This window comes from Perca flavescens, chromosome 9 (assembly GCF_004354835.1).
Source record: "Perca flavescens isolate YP-PL-M2 chromosome 9, PFLA_1.0, whole genome shotgun sequence".
Lineage (NCBI taxonomy): Eukaryota > Metazoa > Chordata > Actinopteri > Perciformes > Percidae > Perca > Perca flavescens.
Window position 1 is genome coordinate 12787749 of NC_041339.1, and position 22793 is coordinate 12810541.

A 22793-nucleotide genomic window follows, 5' to 3' on the forward strand; every position below is an offset into this window, starting at 1 on the left:
ACAGGACGTTTCTCTTGCTAGAGCAGGGCCTTTACAACACAATAATGAAGTCACAAGATGATATTCAATCACACCAATCTTGTTCTAAACCACAGACACAATATACAGTATGTGTGCTTTGTAAGACCGAGAGTGATGTCAGAAAGTTCTTCTTTGAGTGAACCTGAAAACAACAGACCGTGCTCTCACGTCACACACTTCCTGAGTTGAGTGTTTAAGTACGACACAAGATATTGTAAGTCATTTTAGTTTTGACTCAAAGAGCATGAAATCTTGTCTTTAAAATAAGAAGTATCTATTGATTCACAAAACAGATACACACACACACCCACATAAATCTCAAATTCAATTCACAAGTTCCTTATTCCTAACCGCATTAGTAAAACTAATAACATGTTGATATTAAGTTTTTAAGACACTGATATTTATCATGGTAGGGCTTTCTGATAACTGTGATAGCGATACATAGTTCACAGTTACTGCACAGCCAAAATACAGACACACTGTGACCATTAATATGAGATTGCTATTACAGTTAATACCTGTTCTTTGCTGTTAGCAGACACTGCTACACACTAAAAGTACATGACTGCAGTTTCGGTTTACACTGCTTTTGCCTACATACTAGTGTCCTCTGTCTCTTGTTTTCTCTCTGGTCTTGGAGAAGTTATTATTATAAATGAAATCCATCTCTAATAGAAACACCCATTTACAAAAGCCAAGCAAAAGTCAGACCAGCAACCAAGCAGCAGAGGTCCAATTAAGTGGAATTTTCTGTTCCCTCTTCCAGCGCTCAATGGACACTCAGGTGGTTCCACTGCTTTGGAAAACAGCAGTTGTGACCCCCCTTCCAAAAGTCTCCCATCCATCCTCATCCAAGGATTATCGGCCCATCGCTCTCACCTCTCTTTTAGTTAAATCACTTGAGCGGATCATTAAAACACACATCATTAATTCCTGTAGGCATGTCCTTGACCCTTTACAATTTGCCTATAGATTTGGGAGGGGGACGGACGATGCCATTGCAGTGCTTTTAAACTATTTGTATACCCACTTGGAGGGCTGTAAAACGCATGCTCGCATCTTATTTGCAGACTTTTCATCAGCATTCAATACAATCTTAGAGACAATTTCCAGCTAAATTCAACATTAATTAAATGGATTTTGGATTTCCTGAGTGGGAGGCCACAAAGAGTAAGGGTGGGAAACACATTATCTGGGATGCACTTTACCTCAATTGGGACCCCACAAGGTAGTGTCTTGTCACCACTGCTCTATATATTGTACACCGATTGTTGTCGCAGTAGTCACCCAGGACGTCATATAATTAAATTTGCAGATGATACTGCTGTGATTAGTTTACTGGAGCAAGATGAAACCGAACATGGTCCAGTGTTGCAGGAATTTGCTGACTGGTGTGAAGCCTCCCAGTTGCAGTTAAACACGTCGAAGACAAAAGAATTGGTCTTTGATTTTAGACGTGGGGCTTCCTCACCCACTCCAACTCTGATTAGAGGAGAGGAGATAGAGATGGTGACGGAGTGCAAATATCTCGGTCTCATCATTGATCATAAATTATCCTGGGATCAGTGTGCTGATGCAGTTTTTAAAAAAGGGCCAACAACGTTTGTATTTTCTTAGGAAACTTAACTATTTTAATGTCGACAACAACATTTTGACTCTTTTTTTATAAGTCCTTTATCGAGAGTATTCTCTCTTACTTTATTGTATGTTGGTATGGACATTCAAAAATCACCCATAGGAACAAATTGGGGAAGATTCTTAAAATCTGTGGAAAAATTGTTGGTAGGCAACCTGTACCAACTATATCTGACCAGATTGGCACAGAAGGCAGATAGGGTTTGTATGGATATAACCCATCCACTGTCAGTGGAGTTCAAGCCGCTCCCTTCCGGTCGTAGATATAGATACCCCAATATCAGAACCAACTGAGCAAAAAACTCATTCATTCCTATGTCAATAACCCAGTTAAATAAGGTTTAGGGAGGGGTATAACTGAAGGAATATATGTGAAGTAGGACAATGTGCAGTAGTTTTTATTTTATTTTATTTATTTATGATATTGTGCAATATAATCTTTTTGCTGTATTCTATTTATTGATGTGTTGGATGGGTAGCGCTGTGGATGTCTGGTTCGGTGTTTGTGTTGTGGATTATGTGTCTATATGCCTGTACTGTACAACAAATTGCCTCTCGGGGACATTAAAGTTTTCTAAGTCTAAGTCTAAGCACGTTGAACCAAAGCTCTGTAAGAAAATGCATGTTGAACAATTCAGATAGGTAGATGGCTCAGCTGCATCTTTTAACTACACTGATAGTGTATTGGGCTGTGATTGTCAAAAGGTATTCTACTGTAAGTGCACAGCGATCCCGTGGTTCAGCGGGTGCGATGTAAACAGACAAGGACTGCAGCCGCTTCTGCTCTGTTGACGTGCTGCTTATACTACATACGGAGCAGACAAGATGTTGGACAGCCTTTGAATTACACATTCTCTTATGCACACACACACCCACACCCACACCCACACACACACACACACACACACACACACACACACACACACACACACACACACACACACACACACACACACACACACACCCCATGTGAGAGCAAAGAGACAAACATCTCTCATTTAGCGGTGAGGTCATTAAAACAGAACAGAGAACGCAAGATGTTGAGATTAACTCCCTAGTAAGGCCGTCACCTGGCCAGCCGCTACAGGAAATGAAGGATGTCTGATAAAGGAGGCCATCCCCAATGACGTGAGTGTGTGGTGCCGTGTCAGGTTAAAAGTGAGATATTGGCCTGATTGTGTTAGGTCTAGTGTCAGGAATGCAATAATGGGATCCAATAATATGTAATAATGAATAGTCAATCAACATAAGAAGTGTCTGAAAAGCTTTAGGCCTGTTCAAACACTTTAAAACGTAGCCTCGATTTTACTGTGAAGCAGCATCCCTCACATTCCAGTTCAAGCACTTACGCACACAATTATAATTCTATTTGAACATTTCTGAATATAAATATAAACCTAGTGCCTTTTATATCTAATTATTACTCCTATGGAAAAATACTTACTTTCACAGAATACACAACTCTGAATTTATAGTATATGTCCTGTATAATATTAACATAGTGAATTACTTAATTTGAATTAGGGCTGGGCTATAAATCGATTTTATCGATTAACTCAAGTGTGTAGTTAACGTTGATTTGTTTAGATGAAAATCGATTTTCTCCTTAACATCCGCCGACGCTCCCCTCTGGGCTCCTGTACCTCTGAATGGGACGGAGGTCTGTAGCGGCTTAAACAACTAGCAATTGCCGCTCTGTAGCATGGAGCTCCTCTTCGACGTTTTTTTTTTACCGCTAGTTACTACAAAGGAGCTTGCTACAGGTATGCTACATTCAAGAGACCATGGGATGTTAATGTACGTTACTCAGCAACAGGTGAAAATAGGGGCAAGGTTGCATCCGTTTTGTTGTTGTTGAATATGTAGCCCCATGTGTGTGTACGTGTGTGTATGAGTCAAAACAAAGTAAAGTTAAAACTTGTTTTGAACAATTTCTTTGTCATCTGCAGATTGATTTTAAGTAGGGGGAGAAAAGAAATCAATTTAAATCTTAAATCGGATTTGTTTTTAAAAACATCAGGGATTTTATTTTTAGGCCATATCGCCCAGCCCTAATTTGAATACATTTTATCTATGCAACTTAGTCCGAGTGTCCTATTTAGGTCTAAATATAGGCTGTGTGTGTTTGTTTGCCATGTGGATGTGGCTGTCTCATACAACAATGCATCAAATTTACACACAACCCATGCATGACACCTTCAATACAAACATCACACTCATAATAACTACATATAACTGTGTAACACTTGAGAGTCCAGGGCTTATGAGGCATTTTGTCAGCTCATGTGTGGAAACTTAGTTATCGGCCAATATCAACAGTTTGCAGCCCCTCAATCTAAAAGCCAATGCCTGCTGTGAGTACTGGAAATGTGTTATGGAAAGTTCTCAGGCACCGTGTATGAACTAGTGTCAAAATGTTACTTCAAAGTTACTGCTCACTTCACTGGTCATGTTTTCAGCGGATATCCTGTCATTCTCAGCTTACGATTATGCATGGTATTGTCAAAGGTGTGTGTGAGTTTGTATTTACTTACTGGTTTCCAGATTGCATAGGGCAGTGTATGCTGTATCCAGCCTGCTGATAGGGTCCCCAGGAACCAGAGGAGGCATATATTGAACTCTAAAAACAGAACAAAATGAAAATCTGCCATCAGTGTTTCTTCTATGTTGATTTTGTAGTGGCGGCCCACCCTGGCAAAATTTCTGCCACCACGCTATCAAAAATAGGGCTGTACAAAAAAATGCAGTTGCGGTTGCCTTTTAAATTATCCTGTCGACATAATGCACCTGCCATGTTGGCTGCCACTCACATTGCAATTTAACAACAAGCAGAACTATTCAGAGGTTATTGGGCCCAATGTTGTTGTTCGGACAGACCTGCCCTCCACTGCTAAAAAAAAAAATCCTAAAGGAAACACTGTCATGTTACAAAAAAACATAGAAATATAACACTGAACATCTTAAGTGCAGTAGAGCTTGTTTCTTTTTTTTTTTTGGCAAAATAAACAGCGAGCTGTATCACACTTTGTTATGTTTACAATTCAGTGCAAAAGAACACTATCATCACCAGTGCATATTGCCATGCCCAATAGCGAGAAAAGAAAAGTACAGGAGGTTCATATTTATTAACATCAAATTAAATCTTCGCTCCACAAGGTCTTTGGAACTATAAACCATGTGTTACTGATGACAGAGTACGATTTGCAAAAATGCTATGCTAAGCTAAGCAGTTGTGACAGGCAATGCATAACACAAGTAGGATCACTTCCTTTCCCACATATTTGCAGATGATTACTACTGGCATTGTTTCAACCTTTATGTTTAGGTAGAGCATCCACTCCAATGTAAGAACGCATTGTTCTGTACTTACAAACTTACACAACATGCAATTAATACATTTGAGCAGTCTTTTGGGATTGATCCTTAGCACTATTTAGAAAATACTATAATATTTTAAACAAAATGCTACACATATCCTATAAGAGCAAGAGGTGAAATTTAAGTTTACTTTAAGAAATGTATGACTTTCATAAATAGTGAGCTAACACAAAAGTGAGTAAAACATTTGATTTGCATTTGCAGGGTTTTCCCTACAATTATAAGGCTTAGGTGCAGCACCCGAGCAGTTTTGGGCTCCACCTAAGCTGAATAAATGTGAAATCAATGCGAGAATCAAAACTAACTAAATAACTTTTCTCACAGCTAATGATTGTAGTTGGACCCCAGTGGACTAAACAAGTTTTGTCTTTGAGCATTTTGAGTGTTATTTATTTATTTATTATCTGCTCTAGCTTTTCCAACGTTTTAGGACACAGATATAGTAATAACATTGGTCCATAATTATGTCAAATTGCATTTCTTTTTCTTGAAAAACTTTCATTTTCTTGAGGGAGGACCCCTAAACCCCTGCCAAATACTTGAACCTAAGTCTTCCACAAACCGAGGGAAAACACAGATCTGTATACACAATACAGACACATGAAGACGATAAAAAAAAAAAAAAAAAAAAATTCATGTAAATGAATTAAAAATGCATCTAGCGTCTAGATAAATGCAAATAAAATCCCACAGCATACCTCCATGTTAGAGGTGGCCACAGAGAACAAGCTGCTGTCCAGCTGAGGGCCTTCTGGATGCAGGTAGTTCTCCCCGTCCATGGCCAGCGCTGAGGGCAGGGTGGGCATCAGACCAGAGCTTCACACATGACCACCAGCTGACTTAGGCTATGCACCCTCCGACTGCCGCACACGCGTTGGCTGTGTCTGAGATAGTACTTCTAACAAGGGCAAACGCTTTCCATGACCTGAGGAAGACAGCAGATATGGAGGGATGTAGAGGAGGGGGAAAGAAGGGCAAAAAGACATTAGAAGAGTTACAGGGAATTGGTTCCAGCAGACATATTGATACCGCGTCAACATTTTGGATGTGTATAAAAGCATGTGTAAAGAGTCACTGAGGTCTAGCATTTGCCTATTTCAATGGCCATATGCTTTTCACCCATGCTGTTATTTAAACGGAAATTAGTATGAGATAGTACAAAGGCAAGAGTACCAATAAATAACAAAGTGTGGTTGATCTGCAATGCCCTCCATTAAAGAACACACAACAAAAGAGCTGTAACATTGGCTGACAATGATCAGGAGATAAAAGTACACTTCATGTAAACTGATTATATTAATGATTATATAAATGTTGTATAATGCTTTCAATTTAACAAACAGTCAACAGAGTAAACTAAAAGAGGCCTTAAAAAGCAATAAGTCTGCCCTTAAACTATAAACAGGTTAATTTCACAAGATAGGCCATTACTTCATACACTCCTGAACAGTTCAAACTGTATGAAAATAAAGAACATAAAAAATGTTTTACAGTGTTAAATCAGTAACTTTTATAACATGAAGCAGATTACAGACAAATAATTGGTCTTCCATCTCAAGAATGATTCTAGTTGTCTCTGTCACCACACAAACTGAATTCAGATCGTATTCATAATTCATCAGAAGACCAATTAAAATCCCAACAGGAGGTCCACAACAAAGCAAGCAGGCTGGGAGGCAGAGGAACAGGCCTATTCTAAGGTACAGCAACTGATTATGAACTTAGTGATATTTGACATGAAGATTATGACAACTTATTTTTTGTTGGTGCAGATCGTTTGATTTTGTGTTATTATATATTTTGAAAGCCTAGACTAAATGTTACACAAAATTATTAATTTTTACAATCAAAGTGTAAGAAGGCACTAGATATTAAGGCAGTTACACACCAACCAGACGGCCAACCGTCGGAAGAAAAGCCAGTCGGACTGATCAGTCTCCCCGTGTTGGTCCAAAAAGTGCCTCAGAATACACTGAAGAGATGAGACGTAATACATCTGCATAACAGCAGGCGGCGTTATCTGTATTGTTGCTAAAAAAATGAAAACCGGCAGCTGATTGGACGAACGCGTCAAATGGGTTTGTTTTCTCCGGAAATTCAACGCCAGACTGTCATGGCGGCTCGTTCAGAATACGATCTCATATTGTACTAAAATAGTTCACTGAAACGTGTTTCTGAAAACACTTTAAGCGAGAAATAGGCCATGCAGTTGCTGAATCTGTCTTCATTTCAGATCAACAAGGGTCACTTTAAAAGATTTTCGTCAGATTTTGAGAGACTATAGTCACGCTCATTCCGCTCCCCATTTCCGGGTGAGTCCCGACTGCCCTGTCTCCGGCTGAACATGTCAGGTCGGCCAAAATGAAGGCAGACGGCCCCTCAGATGGACGACGGCACGGGACACACTGAACAGATTTGAGTCACTGACCTCGCCAGACTGTCCAATGGCCGATTTTTGGCCCTGTGTGTCCACACCATAACACCTCAAGTGCAGTAAAACTTGCAATAAATGGAAAATAAAGCCCAAATTAGCAGGGATAATGCATAAATGTAGGACACTTTAAGTACTGTAAATCTAAATGTATTTATATTTATATAGCGTTTTCTTTATTCACCATTCACACACACATTCACACACTGTGGCCGAGGCTGCCGTACAAGGTGCCACCTGCTCATCAGATAATATACCAGATAATCACCAAGACTGTCCAACGGCCGATTATCGGGTTAGTGTGTCAGCGCCTTTAGTCGACATAGTACTAGCTCTGTGTGTGTGTGTGTGTGTGTGTGTGTGTGTGTGTGTGTGTGTGTGTGTGTGTGTGTGTGTGTGTGTGTGTGTGTGTGTGTGTGTGTGTGTGTGTGTGTGTGTGTGTGTGTTTAACAGCTCAAGCTGAGCGTGCCCAATATAATGACAGGTTAGACTAGCTAGACCAGTCTCTGGACACAGGCAGAAGGCTCACTGCAATGCCAACAAAGCTCCAGTCTTACACACGCACGCACGCACACGGCTTGTACTTCTGCTGCCTAACACTAAGGTTTTATAACAGTACAATATGGAATAATGTGTATGAAGTCAGCTTCAGCACACTATCACTATGTGCTTACAACAGATGTGTTTCTGTGAGGTATGTGGGAACACAAATGGTAAAATAGTGATTCTAAATGCATTATGTATATAGGTATATATATATATATATATTTATATATTCCATTTGCAGAGGCTGTGAACTCAGGTGGAAGGCATTCAGCGGCGTTAACATGCTGCCGTTTCCGTACTGTATGTCACCTCAGGACTGCGGCGATGGGAGGGATGTTCCTGGAATTAATTTTTATATATATATATATATATATATATATATATATATATATATATATATATATATATATATATATAAATAAATTAATTCTATTTTACAATTAGGCTGAAAATTAACAAATATCTCACCATTTGGACTGCTGAATCAGTCCTCTCTCTCAGCACTCCACAATGCATGTCTGTGTAACGTCAGTAACACTCCCTTGCCTCAAACTAACCAAACGGTTACCTTCCTGCCCCTCTCCCTTCCTTCAGTGTGCACCCAATCTGGAACACAGGCCAGACGTGTTCACTGGGGACAAAGCTGAGGTAATAAATCCTGATAGAGTTCATGAGGGTCTAAATAAGAAGGCCTTTGTGTGCATGTGAGAGAGAGACAGAGACCTGACCCCAACATATTCAGCACTCGCATAGCCAATACACACAAAAGGGAGGCCATTTTACCCTCAAGCTGCCAGTGTGATACTGTCTGGATAAGGGTGATGCAAATGTGAAGACCAAAGCAAAGAACCAACTAGTATACTTCCTAGACAAGTGGTCTTAAGCAAAAGTATACGTATTATGGACAGCTTCCAGCCTCTAGGATCCAGATAAAAGCAGACACAGAAAAGCAAAGCAGCTCGGGGCAGTCAGGGAGTGTTTGTCGAGAGCCTTGTGAGGCCCCTTTTTGTGATGCAGAATTGTACTCAATGCAAAACACGAAGGAGGCTGATCCATCAAAGGTTCCTAAGCGTCTGGCCAGTTAATTTGGGTCCTAGGTCTTCATTTTTTACTATACCTCCCCCGCCCCAACAGTCAACATGCAGGCCACACGCAGATTAAATGCACATTTGTACTCAATCTGAATGGGTCAATGTGCATTATCTGAGCACACACACACACACACACACACTAGGGCTGGGCGATATGGACCAAAAGTCATGTCCCGATATATTTTGGCTGAATATCGATATACAATATATATCCCGATATTTTTTCCGCAAAGCGAGAGCAGTTCAGTCAAAGCCAAATATGACATGTCACATGTAGTTTCATAGAAACCGGCTATTTCAGTGAACAGTTGCAAAATCAAATGAATAAATAATAAACAGGTTTCTTCACCTTGTTCATGATTAAATGCTCAGCTGTTCAAATAACAATAAAATGTAAACATAAATACTGTATAACAACAGGAGTACCTTTTTTGAAATCAAAGCTCCATAAGGTTTGTTTTAGTTTTTTCCAACGTTTTAAATTGTAAAATTTTTCTTCTACACATTTTCAGCACTTATTTCTACATCCCATATTTTCTAATATAGGGCTGGGCGATATAGAGAAGATCAGATATCATGATATTCTTGACCAAATACCTCGATATCAATATTGCGGCGATATATTCTAGAGTTGACAGTTGGTGCTTTAACAAAATATCTTCACACTTAGATTTTAGATAAATAGTCATTAATAATAGAACAGTTACAACAGTCTGGTAAGTTCAGAAAAGTACATCACTTCACTGTAATGCAGCCTTTAAAACCAGGAAAAGACACTTATGTCATATCACGATATTACGATATCCAAAATCTAAGACGATATCTAGTCTCATATCACGATATCGATATAATATCGATATATCGCCCAGCCCTAACACACACACACTCCTTCGATCATGATTTACTTGGGTGTAACACTGTACATTTAGGTCATGGACTTCCCAACTACCACAAAAAAAAAAGAACATAGAGAGGAGAGATAGATTGCATGTAAGTGGGTGAGCGAGAGAAAGAAACTAAACTGAAACTTAATTTTTTCACTTTATAATTCTGTGTTATTCTATTGAATCCTGTGGTTCTGCCGTGCCGTGTATGAGAACTACAGCTGTAGTCTCAAGTCACTGAAGGATTACATCCAGGGATTAATCTGTGACAGCACATTCAGTAGAGAAAAGATCATTTCAGCAATATACCACTTTATGTGAAAGCCAGAATACATAATTGCCCTGTAATACAGTAGTGGTAGTAGTAGTAGTAGTAGTAATAACAGAAGTATTAGGCTAGTAGTAGTATACATTCCTCAGCCGACAGAATGATTTGATCAACAAGTGTGACAGCTGAAAACACACTCCTGATTAGGTGCCGTCATTCCATCACCCGTAGCCACGTCGCTCCCCAGTACCATGCCAGTTACTGTCTCTTAGCAACAGAAGAAATGTCTGTCTTTTGTTGTCCCGTTACCGAACCCCCGCCCCTCCAGCGAGCTTCTGAGGATAATCGATACTGATCATTGTAAAAGTGGTCCCGCATAACACCCTGCTACTCCTAGCATGAACAAAAAGAGGGAGGTGATAAAGAAAGGCTATCAGTAGAGGAAAGAGGGTAGGAGATATAGGAGAATAAAAACAAAAGATGAAGAACGAAGCAAAAGGGACACAAGGAGTTCATTCATCCAAAAGCAGCATACACAAGTCATTGTTATAACACTGCTCGGTTATTAAAAAATGGGTCTCCCTTTGTCAATATCTGGATTTATAGTCTGTATTAAGACTGCTAAGTAAAATGTCTGTGTATGTCCTCTGTGGCCATTTTAAAATAACACACAATACCTTTGTTATAAGCAGTACAGAGAGAAAGACTCTTTTGCAGTGTAATCTGTTAAATCTGTTAATTACTTCAAAGGTTACTGCTGGTTTTTGTACAACCCCCTCCCATCTCTCTCTCTCTCTCTCTCTCTCTCTCTCTCTCTCTCTCTCTCTCTCTCTCTCTCTCTCTCTCTCTCTCTCTCTCTCTCTCTCTCTCTCTCTCTCTCTCTCTCTCTCTCTCTCTCTCTCTCTCTCTCTCTCTCTCTCTGTGGGTGGCCTGGTGCAAAAGCTCACTGCAGGGAGATTAGGCCATTTCATGTGCAGTAAAATCTTTAAAAACTGAAACAAGCCCATACACCATGTGCTATACATGCCAAAATACACAGACTGACTTATCTGGACAGAAGGACTGCATGCATTAAGATTTAGTGACGTTAGAAACAGTATTTCTAGCAATGTGGCCACATTCCAGGCCAGTTGGTTGCCTTTGGCTGCATGAGTCACTGTGTCTGTCAGCCAGACCGAGGTTAACAAGCAGCATGCTTCCGTCACTTCAAAAACACAAGATGTGTGTTTATATGATTTCACCACTCAACTTGTGCGGGAAGTACATTAGGTGAGAGGTAAAATGCAGTCTGTGGTAGGAAGGACTGCCTGGTTGTATGCTGGTGGCCTTTTGTTAGTGTCAGTGGTGGCCAGAGCACATGGGGATCACCAAGGGAAGTGTGACTTCCTTAAGCTGCTAAATCACGATTAACGCTCACGAGGAGAACAACCACCCTGCCAGGCGCGCGTGCCATCCCACTCACATGTTGAGTGCTGATATGTGTAATCTCACACACACACACACACACACACACACACACACACACACAATATAGTCGTAAAACACATTCATTCTTTTGTGTCCACACAAGGTGACGTACTTGCTAGAGACAGTATAACTGTGTAGGACATAGGGGAGTGAATCTTCACTGGTCTCACGATTCAATTACGATTATCCCGTCAACGATTCAAATCAATATCCAGATGCATCACGATGCGCCACCTCCTCATCGATCGAAACTTTGTCAGGTCAATATACTGTATGTCACTTACATGTATGGGTATATCTTTGTGTCTGTTAGCTCAGTCATGTGCAGAGCAGTACTGTCTGAACAAGTCCAGCTGTTGCTGTAGTGTATGAGTCTATGATAAGTCTGAGTGGAAAGGCCAGGAAAAACAAAATCCCAGAAAAAAAAAAAAGTAGGAGTAGGAGACACGGTATGAAGTTCAAAGTAACAGAACTGCATATCCAATAAATATGCACAGTATAATTGCATGCATAGAGACAGAGCACATTGCATCATACTCTGAAAGCCACACCCACAGGGGCTCTCTATTGACTTGTATTGCGTGAAGGTGCCTCCTCGTCAATTTCGTCTGCTAGCAAACAACAGAAAGATGCCTAAAAGCTGCTGTGTGTTGATATTCACTACTAGCAGGGTAAATAACCCATGACTTAAGTTTTTATAAGCTGCCAAACTGAAAAACTGAGCTTTTATGAAGACAAAAGTGGATACAGATGTGATTACAGTTTTTTCCGATTGCTAAACAACAGTGGGCACAACTGGAGTCACATGTGCGAAACTCAAACTACAGTCTGCACTACCAACAGTCACATGAGCTAAACAGTTCACATCACCTGCAAAACAGGCTCAGTGCAGCCAAACACTATGCACAAGCCTCACTGAGATAACACACACTGTCACTCAGAACACACTGAGGGTAAAAACACTAGCGTCAAACACCAATACAGAAATTACAAACTTTTTCATCTTTACAGTTTGAACAACTTGAGTGACTTTTACACTACTCAAAAGTTTATTTAAGGACAAAATATAGATTGTATAGCATGCCAATTTTTACATAAGGTAAAAAAGAAGAAATTAAAATCAGCAGTTTTCTTCAATATAGTATTTTGTCTCTAGTAATTTATGGAATTACTGGAGGAAAAAAACTAAAGGTACATACGTAACAGTACCAAAGAATAGTGTGACTAATCCTGCCTCGCTCCAGCATCATGTGGCAAGTTTTCTTCATCACATTGGATGTCTGCATCATCTCTAAATACAAATGAATGTGGTGTTTCCATTGCTTTCAACGCCATTACTTTCTGAAAAACAGTAAGAACACAGTTTTACTATTGTAAAGATAGTGTTTTTCACTTTTTTTATAGCTGTGTACATAGCCTCAGACATCTTACCTGGACATATTGGTATCTTTGCTCTTTTACCTGTTTCTCTCAAACGGTAGTGTATAATTGTTTCATTCTTATTTCGTGTTTGTATACAAAAAAAGGCTTTCTGAGCTTTCTCTGTATGTTCACTAACTAGTCTAAAATAAAAGACACCTACTTAGGCTTTCAGCTAAAATTGCAATCAGCAGTGTTTGATAGGCACCAGACTGAAATCTAGGCTATTCTGTTTTGAATGCGTGGTTAACAGTTTTGACAGCAGTGTGTTAGCATTTGAACAAAGTGCTGTAAATCTACAGTGTTGTGCAAGTTGTGGTTAAAGTCATGGGATAAGTGTGTAGAGTTCTGAAAACTGTGTTCAAGCAATGAAAAACGATCTAGAGTTTGGTCCACATGAATTGCTGCTGTGCAGACTGTAGTTAGAGTTTTGCACATGTGACTCCAGTTGTGCCCACTCGTCGTGTCGTTTAGCAATCGAAAAAAACTGTAATCAGCAGGAAGAAAGTGAAGACTGTGGGATCCAGTTATTGGTTATTTACCCTGCTAGTAGTGAATAACATACAGCAGCTTTTAGACATTTTTCTGTTGTTTGCTAGCAGACAAATGGACCTTCCCGCAATACAAGTCAATGGAGAGCGGAGAGTTCTCCCCCCTTGGTGGGGGCGGGACTTACATGTATTCTGTCTCTATAGTACACAAAGGTTTCTCATGCGACAGCCCTCTGTTGGCATCTGTCCCTCTCCTGCTGTAGTCTGCATCTGTCTTCCCAACTAACAAGCTGGCTGACATCAATCATTCAATCCAATAAACAACACTAACTCATCACGAATCGGAGTCCATCTGCATCACCAGTAATCAGGTTAGAAAAGATTTAGGCCCAGCTGCCTTACACCAGAGCAGCAAGGGGGCTTTTAGTTAGTTATGATTGCCTAGACTGACTAGATTAATTAGCTACTATAATGAAATATTCATAAAAGGAACAAGTTACTTCCCAGGGAAACGCAGGGCTTCGTCATTCAAAACACGCTACATTATTAATCAGCACCTTTTTCAACACAAAAGGTCTATACCTGCCTCTGTGCGCACATGCAGAAACACACGCACACACACACACACACGACACATACCCTTAAGCACATAAATGAAAGGACATAGATATTAGGTACCAATCGGTTCCTGTTCCGCTTCCCACAACCACAATTCCCATTCAGTATTACAGACATTGCCATAAAGGGGCTGTGGACAGCCCAGCGACCGGGTAGGACACTGGATAGAGAATAATGATCGGATGACTGTGTAACCGAATCTACAGTCTTATCAAAAGCCGGGAAATAGAAACAAATTGGGTTTTAGGAGCCTGTTGTTATTGCATTTAGCCCGTTTAAATATTTATCAAAAGGTGCTCTCTGGACTGGGACAGCACACAGGAACACACTGAACAAACGGGCAGTCATTTGAATGATTTGGTCTGACTGAAAGGCAGGGTTCAAAGATTTAGTTACTTACAAGGGGATAACGATTAATCTTAATTAGATTCTCATCAACCCACTTCAAGTGGCTATTCACACCATTTTGCCATGATGATAAATATCTTTGTGCCCACAAACCCGAGCTGAATGAGACATTAAAGTGACTTATCCATAAAGGCTAAAACCTAATCAAGCGCTCGAGGCTCCGAGGATGCCTTTGTTGTGGTAAATAAAGAGGAAAGACAGGCAAGGGCAGAAAATAGTTTGACAAAGACCATAGCGGAGTACTGCAAAGTGCAGAGAAGTAGGAAAAGATCACAAACACCGGTTTGCAATGGCTTGATGACACTCATTTTAGGAGCAAATCCCTCTACTTGTACCACCAGCACCCACCAGAAATAGATCAAAGGCCGACTAGATCAGAGAGAAGGATCCACTTAGCTGCTTCTTTGCCCTGTTTTCCTCTGACATCTAATTCCTCAGAATAGAAGGACGATAACACATGCTAGCTGAGTGTGGCTCTCTACTTGTTATTGCCCTGGTTTAACTGCTAGTTATGTGAATAGACAAGCTTATTTTACCGAAACAAATTTGCACACAAAGTACTCACTGAATACCGAGGGCCGGGCATAGCAATAGCAATTAGCTTGTGCACGTAATTAATGAGCAAGCTATTGATTCTGGATTCATTTTCTCAAAGCTATAAATGCAAAGAGTGTATTTTTTCTGTTTCTGACTCAGCTGATGCAAAGAATGCAAAGAAGCCAAATGTAAAGTACTAACTTAAAAAGGGGAGATATAGGCTGTGTAATTGCAGACCAAATAAAAATAATATTTTTGTCTTTATACTATCATGTCTGTCAAATTACATTATCAGGGGCGCCCTGGTAGCTCGCCTGGTTGAGCGTGCGCCCCATGTACCAAGGCTCAGTCCTTACCACAGTGGCCTGGGTTCAATTCACACCCGCAGCTCATTGCTGCATGTCGTCCCCCCCTCTCTCCCCCTTTCCTGCCTACAGCTGTAGACAGGCATAAAAATAATCTTAAAGAAAAAAAAAAGATAATATTATCAGATTTGCAATCGTAGATAAATAATAAACAGAAAACTGAAAGGTGGAGTCTGTGATTCTAATCCAATACACTTTTTGTAAAATATCTCCTCGCAGTCCGCTAGCTGTCTGTTGTGTATGCGTGCGCTGGAGAAAAGAAAAATCTGTTAGTCCTCATGCACAGGACAGGGTATAGGCCATGGATGTATAAAGAGAAAGGCAGTGGGAGCGAGAGGGATGGTAAATCTGACGGAGCACTGACAGGAGGGGTGTATTTGTTTGGGTGTTGAGTTCAAATATCAACAATCTTTGTCCAGACTCCACCTTTAACTATCACTAAATGCAATGTTGCCTTTTAATGTACAAACATCTGCCCAGAAACCGCACTGCTCCTCCATTCCCCGCTTTTCCTTGTGATAGAGTATACTTTCTCTCTCGGCATCAGATAAATCCCACCTTTACTGCTGTAGTCTACTCACATCAGCCCTTTCCATTTTCAAAATGTGAACCATCTCCATTTCTGCCACCCTCCCACTCCATATTGTTGCTATCACTGGCCCCATATTTTCTCAGTGATATTGCCTCCATCATTATTCCTCTTTTCTTCTTTATAGTGATAGCCCGTTTTCCTATTTCCATCACAATCTCTCTCTTGTCATGTGCTAGCCATGTCCCTAATTTCCTTATGTTCACCCAGACTGACCCCCAGATGGATTCTGATGCTGATTGGAGGCAGCTGGTTCCCTGACTCCACCCACTACCCACCCCTTTCAGTCTTGGTAAATCAGAGGCCGTCAAAGTACCAGGCAAAAGCTATGAGATGCACATTTCACAAGCAAACAACATAGCACATGGAAACAAAATCTGGACTACTGCACTAGAGTGCAAGACAGGTTTTAAACACGCATGTTGTGATGCTACAAACAGAAATTGTAAGTCCATTTGTTCAAATATCATGTTGCGTAGTACATATCCAAGCAGGAGGCATTCTTGAGCACCTACTGAAGCTTATCCTGAAATGGGAACTGAAGCAAACCTGTGTCTTAGAATATATCTTGTACTCCTTACATGAATTAAAAATGGCATTAGCAAAAAATTATATTTTGTCATGCTGAAAATAAAAACACAGGAGAGTGAAATTCTATAAGTGACGTTGACAATATAAGTGTTTCAGTTTTCTGAACTCTTCCCTGCTGCTGTTCAAATCCAAACCGTACTCTGCTCCACTCAGACTGACCCCACTTCTCTGGCAGGCAGGAGAATATTGCACCACATGCACAGCGTCAGGGAGCCTGTCTGTGTCTGTCCATCTGTGCCACTTTGCAATGCTACATCAGTTCAATTCAGTTCATCTGTCTGGTATCATCTGACGCTGTGATCATACTCTTGAACACCAAAACCACTGCAAGCCAGTAATCCATGCAGAAAATTTGCCTTACAGGCACAATTCGTTCTCGAAAAATGATGTAAAAGTGATTAAGTGGAAGACAAAACAAAGGGGTCAAAAACACAATCGGACAATCGCTGGCGTTACTTTCATGAGACCACCTGTCCACAAAAACATTTTTTCCCAGCTAAAAATGCAAGCGCTCTTCTGAAAACCCCCAGCTTAGCACTTTGGAGACACAGTCGGTCCGATAACATTTCGAAAGCCTAGAAAAGTCGCATGATTAAATCATTTGATCCCCAGTCAAGTTAGCTGGAGTGCTAAACCGGAAGTAGCCGGCTCAGCCGGTAGAAGTCGCTATTGCGCCTGCTTTATGGCTTCCATAGTGTGGAGGTGTGCCGATCATTCTGGTACTTTTACGCGCAGCAGATTAAAGGGTAATTTCATTTTTTTTTTCAACCTGGACTCTATTTTCCTATGTTTTTGTGTGTAAGGGACGGATAGGAACAACAATCTTTAAAATTGGTCTAGTATTAAAGTGCCCATATTATGAAAAAAAAAATTGTGTCTCTGGTGGTTCCACATGCATAAAAACTTGGAAAAAACTCCATCCACGCTGTTTTGTGTGAGATACGGGTTTCTGGATGTGCCCTGCCTTCAGTCTCCGGGTGAGCTGTTCAAAATTGTTCTTCCTATCAAGTTCCTTCCAGGTTGAAAAAAACCAAAGTTACCCTTTAACTTTTTGGGCTTCATGCGCCACTTAGCAACTCTCATAGGAATAAATGGGGCCCACCGCCAACACTGTATCTAGTTTTCTTATACATCCATGCAGTCAACAAGAGAACAGTCAAGCCGCAAACAGTTGTTTCAAAGCTGCAGATTATTATTTTTTTTTTTTGATTTTCTTTGGGGCATTTTAGTCCTTTATTAGATAGGACAGCTTAAGACGTGAACGTGTGTGTGTGTGTGTGTGTGTGTGTGTGTGTGTGTGTGTGTGTGTGTGGGGGGGGGGTGACATGCAGCAATGAGCCGTGGGTCAGAATCAAAGGACCAAGCCTACTTACATGGGGCGCACAATCTACCAGGTGAGCCATCCAGACGCCCCACCCCCTGCTGATTTTAACAGAGAATCGTTCACAAATTAAAAAAAGTTTAGCACTCTGCTAGTGCTACCTTCTTATGTGAGTGCTTTGATTAATAAATGTATTCCAAAATAGGCTACATGATTTATTGGGAGAAACTAAGCAATTAAATATCAAATCAGACATTTAGCACCCCCAATACGCTGAATGGAATGATCCTTTGATTCATAACCACATTTTCCACAGCTGCGACGAATCAGGCTCCAGATCCAATTGTCGAATAGTCGACTATATGGGGTCACCCCTAATAGGAAAATATCTAATTGCAATTGTTTTTGACTAATATTATATACTAATATATTGCAATTGCGGTATGATTTACGGTATTGGAGGGAATGCTAATTTTTGTATCATTATTCTCATTGAAAAATATTAAAATTGGCCGCCTGGGTAGCTGGTAAAGAGTGTGCCCATATACAGAGGCTCAGTCCTCGCCGTAGCAGCCGGTCCTTTGCTGCATGTCACCCCCCTCCCCTTTCTAATCACCTAATCTGTCCTATCAAATAAAGGCCTAAAATGCAACAAAAAAATATTCAACATTTTAACATTAAAGGAAATTAAAATGATTAGCCTATAGTGTGATTTTTACTAGGATCTGTACCAGATTTTTTTCTTTAGTCTGTAATAGGATATGTGTAGGATTGTAGGCTGGGCACTTCATAATGACAAACATAAGCTAAGACAAATAAACCCAACTGCCAACAGCGCAAATACAAATAGGGGAGGAGGACCGAGCAGGTCAAAATTTGCCACAGGCCAGGTTTAAATGAAACTGAACTGGCTGGGAGAAGCGGTGAGACTGATGTTTATCTCACCCCTAGGGACCCTTGAGGTGTGACGAGATCTCTTCCCACAAGATGTCGCAATACCAAAACGTTACGATATTTCTTGGTAAAAAGTTGTCTTGCGATATCAGTACACAAGTGCTTTGACCTCGAAATTAGCATAGAAATCCCCCCGCCCGTTCTCCAAAGTTGACTCCAGGTTTTGAAGAGCTATTGCGGAGTTGCAGTTGGAAAAAAGCTGCCCGTAAAACCCTGCATTAAAACGTCAGAAGGTACTGCCGATCTCCCTCCCTCCCTCCCTCCCTCCCTCTAGCTTGCCCGAGACACACGTCTGCAGCCCGGCAGCAGTTTAGCGTGGCTGCTGGCTCGCTTTTTTTCTCTCCGTCTTTTTTAAAATGAGTCAGGACCCCGACAGCAAGCCCTAACTTTACTTTTAATGATATTAAACAAAGAGAAATGTTTTCCCCTCGTCTTAAAATGGTCATAAATCGATACTAGAGTAGCCCTACTTCTAGGTTCACTGCTGCAAATAATGAAATGCAGAGGAGGAGAAAAAAGCATCTGTCTCTCCAAAAAGTATGTTTGATGATTATTCAACTGTCTTTTCAACTGCAGGAGACATAGTTAAGGCCAATTCATACTTCTGTGTTAAATCAACGCTGTAGGTACGTACGTGGAGATACCGACCCTACGCCGTAGCCTGACGTGCACCTCTCAAAAAATGTAACTACACTCTCTTCTGACCAAACATCCATGTTATGTTTAATACATGAACTATAATCTAATGAAGGCCAGATTCCGGGAAAGCAGGAACTGAATCAAATGTATTACCTAGCCCTGATCCCCCTCCTCCACTCCACATTTCACTCTCTCGCTCTAATCAGCCCACGGGCCATAAATTAGATTTATCACTGGCACCAATTGGAGAGGGGAGAAATACGGGCTGGCAAAGATGGAGGCAGAGGGAGTCACAAAGAGCAGGGGGCATGAGCCATGGTTGAGCCATAGATCACATTTGTTTAAACTCACACCACCAGTGAGTGTTTCAAAAAGTAATGTCCCAAAAAAAAAAAAATAAGTATGCTGTTTCCTGGTGACAACTATCTGAATGTGTTAAACAAAACCAGACTATTACATTTAAGATCATTTATCCAGACCAACTTGCTCATCCTGCTTTGTGAAATACCCCTATGTTCTACTCTGCTGTACATATCCTGTAGGCTCTTAACACAGTATCAACAGATCTGGTGGACTGTTGAGTGAGTCGCTGCGGGGCAGCCAGCCATTAATTGTCTGACACAGGGGGAAATTGGAAAAAGAAGAGCTGTGCAGCACAAACATGCAACTTCACTCTCACCTACATTAATCTTTTCAGAAGGTACCTTTACTATGACTGCTTCTGCAGCCATGGACATGTCGGATGGATATTTTGGTTACACTAAGAACAGAACAAAACAAAAAAAGGAACCATGTGATGAAGCCATTTTCCTGCTTGTAGGGTTTTATCTGAGGACAGCTGTCTAATACATTTGAGTAGTCTAGGTTGTGGACTGGTGAAACAAAAAAAAATGAGCAGTGTGTTTATAGCCTGCATTTCTGCTTGACAATCCAATAGTAAAACAGTCTGCCAGTTGCTATAAAACACTATATTGGGAGGGAGAGATAGACCGGTCTGCAAGAGGGATTTGATAGCAAGTGACACCAAGGCCATTGACCATGTCACTGGGATTAAGGGTAAAAGACAGGAACCTAGCATGTCATTCACAGTTAGCAAATAGTATCCATCACCAAGGGGGGAATGACATAATTAGAAAAATAAGCCAGCCACCATAGCAACCCACTATGTCAAGGCTTGCATGAGGCCCGACTAGCCTTGGCTGCAGGCGACAGGCACACTGGAAACTAAAGAGTGAAAATTGCAGGAAAGACAAAGAACTAGAGGGGACAGCTTTGAAAGCTATTTTCATTTCCTCCTGGTCACTCCTCCAGTTTTCTGAGTCACTCCCAAATATCCCAGTATGCATTTGTATCTGTCATATATTAAGCCCTATATTATCAGGTCAGTTATTTATTTATATATAGCTAAGTAAGGAAATTCAAGAAAACACAAGTGACATTTTTACCCCTAATGTATGAGTCACAGCATGGTGGTCCAGTGGCATAACGCAGGGTACTCTTAATTACACACAAAACAGCCGCTTCTTTCTGAGCATTAATGCTTAAGCTGATGCATACTCCGTTCCAACACCATATAATTCATGTAAAACTATTTGGGGATACATACATGAGTTACATACAATGTTTACAATTAGTTTAGCTACCACTAACGTAAGCCGACCAAAGTTTGTTATTAAGCTGTACAGTATTACTAACCTACAACTACTACGCTGATCATGTATAAATGTAATGACATACATCTGAAAGCTTTGTGAGATCTACATTATTTTTGTTTGACTAACGTTAACTCAATGTGTACTGAGATTATACTAAAACATTAGCTACATTTCCATTCCTGCAATTCAACGATCCATCCATCCATCCGCAATTCTACTAGCGTTAGCCAATATTTCCATGTTTTCGCATTAAAGTGCGCATACATTTACGTGGACTTTGTGCAACGTTTCCACACAACCATTACCGTAGTAAGCCGAAATGTGCCTTCTTCTAAAGAAAGGTACAGAGTCACATCGGTCTCAGCACAGCACAAAGAAAGGCAGCAGCCAAGGCTATAGCTACGTTACAATGTTAGTGCCACTACTGGTAGCTTGCCGATCGACAAACGGTACATTTACAAGCGCTAGCAAGAAAACTAACGTTGGGTACAATGCATTTCTGCATTGTCCACTTCAATTTCTAGGCCAGTAATACCGGACGGAAAACATAGCTAGCAAGATCCTACTCTAGTTTAATAATACTAGGCATACTTCAAATAGCCAATTGTGCTAGCTAGCTATGTTAGCATAGCCGTTTTTTTTACTTTGGGTATGTTCGATTTGTACATGGCCTATGTTTGTTATTGGATTAACGTCGCAGTCTAACTAGTTAGTTTGTTAAAGACAATGTGATAAATAAATAGTTAACGTTAGCAAGCACACAAACGAGCATGCTACTTTTTTTTAAAGAAACATTAGCACGGAATCTTGTGATGAGCCACATTACTTGCTGGATAACTAACGTTAATATCAAAGCAGTAGCTTATTAACGTTAGCTACGTAGTAACTAGCTAACGTTAGCTTGTTTAGCTGCTGGCCTTTCTTGACGGTGGTATAGCTAGTAATGCCAAAGATATCAGTAACACCGCGTCTCTTTTCATTTGCTAACTTACAGGTGACGTTATTACAATATCCCTGGGTCTAAACTCATTTAAAGTTTAGCGATATCGTCGCCTAAGATACCGCTAAACTAAAGGCAACCGCTAAAGAACCGGTGTAGCCCGTAGTGGAAATCGTGTGCGCCTAATAGGAGAGGCATCTTGTTGTAAAGAAAAACTGCCGATGTGTCGCTTGCCTTTTCACAATATCCTCGAATTACACTTACCGTCAATATGTTTCTTATTCTCAATCCAAACCACGGGCACACCGGCTGATTTTAAAAGAACACTCGCGTCAAAGTAACAGAAATAAGGGATTTTATCCAACTTATTCTTCTTAGTTGTTTTCTCCACTTCCTGATTAAGACGGTGCCATTTTGAATAGCGAAAAAATATTTCCGCCGCTGTCGTCACGCGCAGTGCCACTTGGAGATCGCAAGCAGAAAACAGCCAGGCCATAAATAGTTCATCACAGTGATGTCTCGCACAGCCAAACCACTGCTTT

The 22793-nt window shown here is 40.7% G+C and overlaps 1 protein-coding gene across 1 annotated transcript in view; it reads right to left on the reverse strand.

Moving 5' to 3' along the window:
* Positions 1 to 22664, reverse strand: part of sbno2b (strawberry notch homolog 2b) — a 72047-nt gene extending 49383 nt beyond the window's left edge. Inside the window, exons 1-3 of the mRNA XM_028588285.1 lie at positions 22516 to 22664; positions 5736 to 5962; positions 4194 to 4279 (exon numbers count right to left, since the gene is read on the reverse strand). Coding sequence (XP_028444086.1) covers positions 4194 to 4279; positions 5736 to 5843 — 194 coding nt within the window. The 5' untranslated portion in view covers positions 5844 to 5962; positions 22516 to 22664. The remainder of the gene's footprint in view (positions 1 to 4193; positions 4280 to 5735; positions 5963 to 22515) is intronic.
* Between the last annotated feature and the right edge of the window lie 129 nt (positions 22665 to 22793).